At 38.4% G+C, this 10027-nt stretch overlaps 3 protein-coding genes across 12 annotated transcripts in view; all 3 read right to left on the bottom strand.

The window, feature by feature from the left end:
- The window catches only part of galnt16 (UDP-N-acetyl-alpha-D-galactosamine:polypeptide N-acetylgalactosaminyltransferase 16), a 375091-nt gene that overhangs the window by 229161 nt on the left and 135903 nt on the right, over nt 1-10027 (bottom strand). The window lies entirely within an intron of this gene.
- The window catches only part of zc2hc1c (zinc finger, C2HC-type containing 1C), an 835825-nt gene that overhangs the window by 811083 nt on the left and 14715 nt on the right, over nt 1-10027 (bottom strand). The window lies entirely within an intron of this gene.
- The window catches only part of syncripl (synaptotagmin binding, cytoplasmic RNA interacting protein, like), a 28260-nt gene that overhangs the window by 15361 nt on the left and 2872 nt on the right, over nt 1-10027 (bottom strand). For 6 of the 10 annotated variants that reach the window (XR_015512455.1, XR_015512456.1, XR_015512457.1 and 3 more), the window contains 4 exon segments: nt 6380-6541; nt 3296-3414; nt 1734-1841; nt 1508-1621 (listed from right to left, as the gene is read on the bottom strand). Coding sequence is in view for 6 of the 10 variants with exons in the window: in XM_087288608.1 (XP_087144734.1) it covers nt 1508-1621; nt 1734-1841; nt 3296-3414; nt 6380-6530 (492 nt within the window). In the remaining 4 variants the exon portion in view is untranslated. 10 annotated transcript variants of the gene reach the window in all.

Below are 10027 nucleotides of genomic sequence, written 5' to 3'. Positions count from 1 at the left end.
AATGGTGAACTCATGAGCTTCACAGCCAATAACAGTCATTTCTGTTAAGCAGGGGTCCATTCTTCGTACCTCGCTTAAATGATCTAAGATGATTTGGCAGATCCTGGATCTTTTCATCTCGATAACTGATCTCTCGCTAATTTGGTTCTTTAAACAAGTTTGTGAATCAGATTAGAATGTCTGGATAAACTGATCTGAGATCGCTGCGTGTGTTATGAAGGACAGATTTATCGATCCTCGAAATCATGATCAGCAATGCAACGATTGGCTGACGGCACAGCAGCATAATGACATCATCTGATTATTATTCAATTATCCATGTGAGCAAAATTACATCAAATTAGCAGTAAACAGTTAAATATGACACACAATAACCTTCCACATTTGTTGTGAGCTGCAGGCTTTCCACTTTCATGTGTCAAGAGTATTCATCATGTATTTCAATGCAAATCAATGTATTTAGTTCTACATTTACAAAAAGTATTTTCTTTATTATAGTCTTTACGGTGTAAAGAATAACTGGTTGTTTACAAAAGCATTTTGATATTGGTAAAGGCGTCTGCAACTTTTGTGAAGCATCAAATCACTGGCATATTAACTGCCAAAAGATGTTTATGACTGCTGAAATGTATTATTGCTTTAAAAAAAGTCACATATTGTGCATTTCTATTATTATACACATTTTGTACTAAGCGATCTAAAAAGTTCATATCAATAAGTTTTCTCTTTGCACCACCAGGTGGCAGTCTTTGTACTTTCATTTCGAGAGTGCAGATTGCATAAGTTTTATTAATATGTATAACTTTATTTATTTTATTAATAACTATAACTTTATATATATAGTTTAAACAATATTTAACTCTTTTCCCAAGTGTATGTAACTACTACTGTAAGAAAATATCAGAATTCGGTACATACTTTCTGTATTATATTTGCTTGAATTGAGCCGATCTAATCCTGTTTATATGAATTGAACCTGCTCCCGATCAGGTTTAAGCTAGCAGAACTGTTGCTATGACAACAACTCTTGGATCAGCTTTGAAGAACGAAACGATCCTGGATTGTGTCAAACCATCAATATCCAAATCCAGCTAACTGAGTTATCCACGTACGAAGAACGGACCCCCAGTGAACACTACGACCAATCAACGCTGTTTAAGAACGCGCTCAACTGCACTGAAATGTTAGCAAGTCATGGATGTTTTTAAAATTTCAGTATCGATTCATACTGAACTCAATACTTTTGACAACACTAGTATTTACTTCTAATTCTTGTTCTGAAAGTGATTGTAGTCTGCATAAAAACCCCTCAAACTAAAACACATTAAAAATATAGTATAATTTTTTCATCTTCTTTGAGAACACATTGGTGTTTTTATTTTAGACCACACTGGTGGTTTTAGGCATACAATGACCCCTTGCGGTTCTAGTGTTAAAAAACACAACCAAACGAATCAGATCAGAATAACGGTGTGCTGATGTGAATCTATTAGACTCCAAGACTGACCTCTGTGCCGATGGTGGGCTGCACTCCGGCATGGGTCGATCCTGGAGGCGGACCACCATATTTGCGCTGGCCTGTCGTCACGTCAAGCGTATAGCCAGTTCTCTCCAGCAGAGCCTGGCGAAGCGGCACACAGAAAAGCACTTGTAACTGGATCAATAGTAAAAGAACGAACGAGAACCAACAGCGGCTGGACAGAACAGACAGTAGAGAAGTGAAGCAGACTGACTTTGATTTTGGCCTCGTCTGGTCCTTTAGTAGAGTCTGACACTTTGGTCCCCTGCTTCTCCCTCTGCCTGTACGTCTTCATCACTCCACAGAGGAAGGCACTTTTATTCTGTGCAAAACATGAAGTGAGCATGAGGTGCGTGTGTGTGCCAGCAAGTGGACAGGAATAAAAAGAGAAACTGAGACCGCATCAGAACCATTGAGTTCTCCTTCTCAACTAAATCACGCTTAAATCACACTTAACATATAAGACCGATAATTAAGCTTAAAGGAAACCATGCTTGTTATTTGTTTAATTTTGTTGTCATTGTTACGAACACTGATTTGCCTTTGATGTTTAAATCGATTTAAATTCATAATTCAATACAATTTACCAAACTGATCGCACTAAAAACAAAATCGGTACGGTACAGTAGGGTATGGTTTGGGTCATCTTTATCTTAATACTTGTGTATAAATGTTCATAACTAACCTTTTTATGAAAAGGATTTTATTATAGCTGCGGATCAATGATCTGATGATGAAAAACTACGCAACACATACATTTAGTCCTCATTTAGGTTCAGAAACACGCAACTTATAGCCCAGTCAAGAGCAAACCTCTCATCTTTAATCTTCAGCAGCACATGTAACCTCTGTTAGAGAGTAAATCCGTCATTCTGAGTTCATAATAGTCCAAAAGGCGCCGATAATAATTAAACATGGCAGTTTGTTTATATTTTAGGTTGCTGAAAGTATCAATTGCTCCTTTGTTTTTTCCGGCTTGACGCGCTTCGCTCTCACGTTTGTCCGTTTCTGAAAGGATCTGATGTCAGAAGCACTTCAATGATCACGCACATGTTGTTATCATCAGCTCAAAAAGTTTGTTATTTCAAATGTAGAAGCGTGACGAGTGACTGCCAGCTCTCTCTCTCTCGAAAGTGAAACCATTCATGCTTTAGACGGCCTTGTAAATAACAACGAGGCACATGGTAGACTCTGCTCTTCTTCATGGCTTTGTGGCTGTTCATCAAGACAACAAGATTTGCTCTGAAGACGCTCTGGTCGACCATGGCTTGTTTTTATATGCATATATTATTACAGTGTAATGTCTCTGTTGTGTATTTAAAAATGGCGTTTCCTTTGAATTCTGACCTATCAATAAGCAGTTTCGGAAATGCGTTCAATTACATCTGGCCAATGAGTGATTTGGATTGTCACATGACTGCATTTTGGTTCTTTTCAACTGGTTCGAACCAAAGCCAGCAGTGTGGTGTTAAAACGACCTAAAGACGTCAGAAAATGCAACAACGTATCATTTGTTGCCCTTGATCTGGACCAGATGTGAAAACACCAAAAGGCTATTTTCACGCAAAAAAATTTAATTAATTAAAGCATAATTAAAACACAAAAGAATAAATAATTACATTTTTATTTTTAATGTTATGCTGTCCACAAAGTGCTTTATTTAAAGACCATAAAACTGTAACATCTTAAAAGCTACTTAAATGCAAGAATTAAAAATGTCAAAGACACTTGGTGACAGGAAACATTTGAGACTTTGTATTACTTTGTCAAACATACCTGAACGTGCGACAGGTCGCTGTCTTTAAACTGCAGGAGGACTTGCAGTGCGCCTTCTTCGTTGAACTCTTTGAGAGCTTCAATCGCTCGATCGTCGAGATCGCTGTGAGACACGAGCCCTGCACAAAAGCACACCCTTTACACACTACAATCTGCCAACACATTTCACCTTATAAATTAGCAAACAACCAGAAAGATTGAAACTTTTTCACACGCCGATATTCACAAATTCAATATAAAATCCCACAGGCCCTCTCTAGACAAACAGATATTTTCAAAACCACAGTATGGTTGTTCGTCCACACAAAGACGTGGCATCAAGCAACAGAAACCGAAACTTTGACACCTCCAGCCAGAGAAGATTTTTAGGTTGCTTGTGGTTCTTTTGCACCTCATGACGTCAGCATGCGCAGTTTCTTCTTTCTGATTGGCCAAAATGGCTTAATTCTAATGCTGAGCTCACACACAAACACAGAGCACCCACTCACTTGTTTTTCACCTCATGTAAATTCGACAAGTTTCATGATTTGAATTTGCATCCGTTTTGAGTGAATTTGCCGTGTCGCACATTCTGCATCATTCACACCACGTGACGATAATTCACCCGTGTTTGCACTGACTTATGTAACTCCTCCAACAGTTAATTATGCTTTTGGTGCGAACACAGCATAGACTTTTAAATAACTTCCTGTTGATTCTGCGTGGCCTTGAAAATAATCACAATGTATTTTCATGTGGATGTAGAAACAGAGATGAAAAAGACTCCTGGAGAGCCACAGCTCTGCAGAGTTGAGTTTTAACCCTTATCAAAACCCTAATCAAGCTAATCGAGTCCTTCAGGCTTGTTTGAAACCTACAGGCAAGTGTGTTGAAGACAGGTTAGAAGTAAACTCTTGACACCCCTGATTTTTCGCTATATCGAAAAGGCACATTATAGATACTGTGGGCACTTTAAAAGTAACTAATAATTATTCACCGCGCATCACTTTGCAATTGTCACATCACAAGATATGCAAGTTTGAGACTGAGTTATAGTTGACCAGGAGCTACAGAATTGTGTTTAATTACTGCATTTATACAGAATTTATAAGATTTATGCAAAAAAATAATTGTGCTTAGAACTTTTGTTATGTTTCTAGTCGAACTATATACATTTCAAAAGCAAAAACAAGATTTTACTTACCCCACTGGCAGATCAGTTACCCTGCATTAAGGAAAAGCTCCTTAATTTAGCCTTATTTTTTCTGAACAAAACAATATTTTTTACTTCATCTAAGAATTTTTATGTTGGGACTAGGCTTGGGTGGTAATACAGTAATATAGTATACCGCGGGATCTAAAAAATAGCAACGGTGTCAGGTTTAATACTGTCATAATGAACAATGCACTTAAATAGGAGACAAGTATTAAATAGTAAATATTATTTATTTAATGCCTACAAATGCATATGCCTGATTGTCATCACGGGACAGTGTGGAGGAAAGGGGGGAGAGGGGGAGGGGGAGGGAGAGAGAGAGAGAGAGAGAGAGAGAGAGAGAGCGAGTCTCGGTTTTGACCGAACAAGGTAGACGTGGTAAATGCAAACTAGAGGTCTGCATTCCCGCTGCTGTACCGTGGGACCAGACCAGATTTTTTTGCGGTGCAGGAATACATTTCTGAATAAAGCGCGGGAGTGGTCGGTAACTCAGGTGTAATTTGTAAACAATATCGCTCCCGAGCACGCGCGCATCCACTTGGATGCTGTTTGTGTGTGTGTGTGTGAATGAGAGAGAGCATAATGCTGTGTTGCTTGGTGCTCTCTCTATGTGTGTGTGTGTTTGTGTGTGAATGAGAGAGAGAGCGTGGTGTTGTGCGTTGCTTGGTGCTGTCTCTCTCTCTATGTGTGTGTGTGCGCGCGTCCCGCTCAGATCTCTAATACGAACAAGACCAACAGGTGACCGCGAACCTAAGGTCACATACACGGTATTCAGTTTCTGAATGGTTTAGGCACAAGCCAACAGTTTGGTGATCCTGTCTGAGCCTTACGTCATTTTTTTTTATTATTAGATAAGATAAGATGCAGAAAAAGCAACAGCGAGACAGCTCTGGAAAAAGCTGTTCCTCAGTCTGCTGGGACTTTTCCAGGGGAGCCAGAAGCGCCTGCCGGAAGGCACAGTAATATGCACGGCAATACCGGATACCGAGGTAAAACAGGGAGGGAGGTATCAAAATTTGGATTCCGCTCAAGCTTAGTTTGGACTAGAGACAAAGCAAAATTAAAAAAATAAATAAATAAAATGTTGTGATCATTTAATTTCTGCACCTGAATACAGTTAGACTCCGCAGAAAAACAATTCAAACTTTGTGAAATTGTATTCATATCGCCATATTTATCGCAGGACAATACAGAATCCCAATATCAGATTTTCCAATATCGTGCAGCCCTACTTTTTTCATAATCAATTTTATTATCAGACCCAATAGTAAAAACATATATAATAATAGTATTATCATATAAAACACTGCAAAAAAAGAACACTTCCAACAGCCACACAAACACCACACCGCATACAATCCTATAGAGCAGGGGTGTCAAACTCAGTTCCTGGAGGGCCGCTGCCCTGCAGAGTTGAGTTCCAGCCCTGCTTCAACACAGCCATCTGTAGGTATCAAACAACCCTAAATGTGCATTCACACAGGGCTTTAGTGTCAACACTGGGCAGAGGTGTGTCTGACGTTGGGGCTGATGTGATCATCCCAGCAGCATCAGCCAATGAAATTAGTCCACAATCAACTACTGCCTGAGTTGGGGTATTTGCAAAAAGCGATCTGATTGGCTGACGCTTGAAAGGTTTAGAAATTTCCAGCGAAAAACGCCACTGAAGCGGCGCAGATAGATCCACAAGGCAGTTCAGCAAAGCCTGACATGACCCATTCAAAGTGAATGGGAAGCGATGACGCTGATGCACTGTGTGAATGGTAAAGCACTCAGTTTGATCAGGGGTGTTTAATAAGGATTGGAACTAAACTGTGCAGAGCTGTGGCTCTCCAGGAGCGGAGTTTGACATTTGTCCTATAGAGTGTGAAATGTGTTGCTCATCTCACCTGCGATGTAAATCTCATCTAGTTTGACCGCAACTTTTCTCGGTAAGCCTGCATCTAGTAGCGTCTGGAAGTGCTCTGAATGGGTAACTGCTGCTGAAGACTCCACCGGTTCATCCGTACCACCATTTCCATTTATATGCTCCGTGGCCATGTCTCCGTGACCTGTGCAGATGTAAGGGGCCAAATTAATCCAAAACTGGGTCAAAGTTGAGTGTACTGGAGGCTGGGGTCTGTCTTCATCAGCAAGCAGAAACGCTGCAGGATAAACCTGATTTTACTCACTATGACGTAGCGAGCATGCAGTTTTAATAATGACAGTAATAGCGTCAGTATTTCCATACAAAGATGCAAGGTAAATTTATGCGCAAAACTGGATTATCGCTTAAAAGATTTACGAATAATGCAGCATTTCCGTCCAGTGAGTGAAAAAAAAAACAATCACTGATAAACTGGTACCAGATATCAAACATAAAAACAGAATGTGCTGCATGTGTGTGTGTGTGTAATGCCGATCACACAGTTTTTTATCAGATGATCAAAATCACATGCCTTTTTAATGCACATATTGGAATTTGTTCAGTGTTTTCATTATAGTTTGTGCATTTTTGTAGTGAATAAAATGTTTTCTACTCAGTTATGCGCATAAGATCATACTTTCCAATTTTAAGCCCGTCTTGCTATTTTCATCAAGTATTTATGCCATAATCCAAAATGCGCATAAAAACAGGTGGACGGAAACATGCATGTTAAACCACATTTTGTTTTAAGAAAACCTTTCGGGGTAATGTTGAATTATTAAGTCACTCTTTATCAAATAAAAATACTAAAGCATCTCAAAATGATGCAGCAAAAAGAAAAAAGAAAAAGCCCAACCATAAGGACAAGTTTGTATTCAGTTTTTTTTACAGCGGTTTAGATCGTCATTCACAAAACTGACTTCTACCCAACTTATAATGCAAGTCAAAATAGATGTCTAAATATCATTCAGAAGGGCGCCACCATGCGTTCATTGCGTGTCGTAATTCGCATCTTTGGATGGAAACATAGCTACAATTAAACATTTACACTTCATTTTAATTGAAGAGGATCTTTAAATGTACACGTTTTTGCAAAAACGGCCATTTCTCTCCATTTACTGGTCTGAAAACGGTATGAATTTCATTCTGTTGAACACAACAAAATTAATCTGAAGCATGGTGAGAAAGTAGCCACTGACATCTACAGTAGGAACACAAAAACTCAACGTCAGACAATTAACTTCCTTTGTGTAAGAAGAAACATGACAGATAAATGTTTAGAACCCTTTGAGTGGGCAAATGGTGAAGAAATTTGTATTTCTTAAAGCATGTTTAAGAGATTTCGTTATTTGTGAAGCTGGAACTCAAAACTAGTCTTACGTTGGGCGGGAATATTTTTAGCAACAGCCAAAAATGCATTATAAGGATCAAAAATTAGGATAAAAAATAAATAAAGATCATAATCTATGAAGACATTGTGAATTACCTATAGTAAAGATGAAATGCCTCCATTTTAGATTTAATTTGAGAAAATTAAAATAGGCCTGCACAATATTGAAAAAACCTGACATTGTGATGTTTCCTTTTTCTGCAATATGTATAGCGATATGAATATAACTTCACCAGATGACTTAATTCGCTCTGTTTGGTAAGAATTCAGATACAGGAATGTAATGATCAAACGTAAAATAGCACTGCATAGTCTTCATTGTATAAATAACACAATAAAATATTTTTATGAAGGTTTCAAATGGTACAATTCCTAGTGTCTGAACATGCTTATACAGTCACAAGCCTTAAAAATATGCAAAAGATAAAAATTTGCCCTATTATAATAAAAATCTTCAATGACTCCATGTTCTGAACTGCGACTCCTGGTCAAATATAATCCTAATTCAACATTGCAGATCCTGCGATGTGACTAGTGCAGATGCACATATTGCTATTGGTTTATCAATGCGAACAGCTCTAACTTAAACAATTTTAAAGACAATTTTCTTCATACTTGAATTTTCTTTAAACACTCAGATCACAGAATTTAGCCGCATCTCACCAAAATATTGCCCTAACAAACCACACATCAATGAAAAGCTTATTTATTAGGGGTGTCACGATTTCGATTTGAAATTTATGCTCAATTTCGATTATCGAATCAAAAAATAGAATCGTCGATGCTGCCACGCCCCCATGTCACGTCAGCTTGGCTTGCCAAGCGGGAAAAAACAGGCTTGTTGAAGTGCTTGTTAAACTGCAGAAGCAGGAGACCCGTCGACAGAGCTTAAATCCTCTCCTCTTTCAATGAAGTCGCCGTTGTGTAAGCATTTTGTATTTCCAGTGAGTTATGTTGACAACGTTCGTGTTGCCGACAAAAAAAAAAACACAGTTTTGCAAGCTCTGCTATGTACGCATTACGTACGGTTCGTCCGATAGACAACACCGGCATTGCGATCCTCCACCCGCCCCCGTTGCAAATCCGCTCGTGAAAAGTACACACTCAGGCCCTGTTTACACTGTCTTGGTTTTTAAATGGCATTTTAGAACGACAACGATTTGACATCCACAGTGGCGTGTAGCATTTCTGAGCAGCCCTCCTTCCTCTCTACCTCTGAATATGTACATCACGTGACCACACAGACGCACTCACAGCCATGCGCTCGAGACAGCAGGTCCAGGCAGTCAGAGGACTGCTTCAATCTTTCACTCACTTGTACTTCGTCATTTTAGTGAACACCTCAGATACTGTTGGCTGGTTCCTGTTGGTTGTGAGTCTTTTTTTACCGACGCCATTATAACGACACAGATCACTGCCTATTCACGAGTCCCGCAGAAAAAGTGATTGACAGGTGGTAATTATGTGTGTATCTTGCCTTTATTCATTTACTGTATGATTTGTTTATGGGTAAAACAAAGACCATGCAGGTCAGGTAGTTTAAACAGTATGCTACAAATAATTAATTGGTCATTAATTAATTAATTATTCATAATCGAAAATCGAATCGAGCCTTTAGAATCGAAAATGTAATCGAATCGAGAATTTGGAGGATCGTGACACCCTTAATATTTATTCAACTTTCAGATTCCGCATAAATCTCAATAAAAAAAAAAACTAACACTTGACTTTTTTGTGGTCCAGGGTAGGGCTGCACAATATATCGTTTCAGCATGGATACCGCAATGTGGTCATTCACAATTGTCACGTGGCAGGATGTGCAATGCTGAGTTTGTATTATAATTGATCATTTGCATGCGTTTTGATGCCTGCGATTGTACGATTTTAAAAGCATTAAGGTATAAGAAATTGTACCATTTGTGACTTAACTACAATTAATTTTATTAAATTATTTTGATCATTCAGTTACTGTACTTAAATATTGTTAGACTCAGAAAATGACAAAATATTTTATTTCAATATATTTTTCTTGTCTGTATTTATAGTTATACATGAAAATACTCCCAACACATGCAAATACATGAATGCACTGCAAACAGCACTGACCACAATGAAAATTGAAAATGTGTTGAAGGACCCCAAAATGTTTATAGACTGTTTATTAGATTTGATGGAGATACAAATGGTAAACATTTATTCAAATCACTGCCTAAAAAAGTGCATGAGAATATTCAACACATG

This window comes from Danio rerio, chromosome 17 (genome assembly GCF_052040795.2).
Source record: "Danio rerio strain M-AB ecotype USA chromosome 17, GRCz13ab, whole genome shotgun sequence".
NCBI classification, from domain to species: domain Eukaryota; kingdom Metazoa; phylum Chordata; class Actinopteri; order Cypriniformes; family Danionidae; genus Danio; species Danio rerio.
The sequence above is the reverse complement of the archived record's forward strand: the minus strand, read 5'-3'. Positions and strand labels throughout refer to the sequence as shown.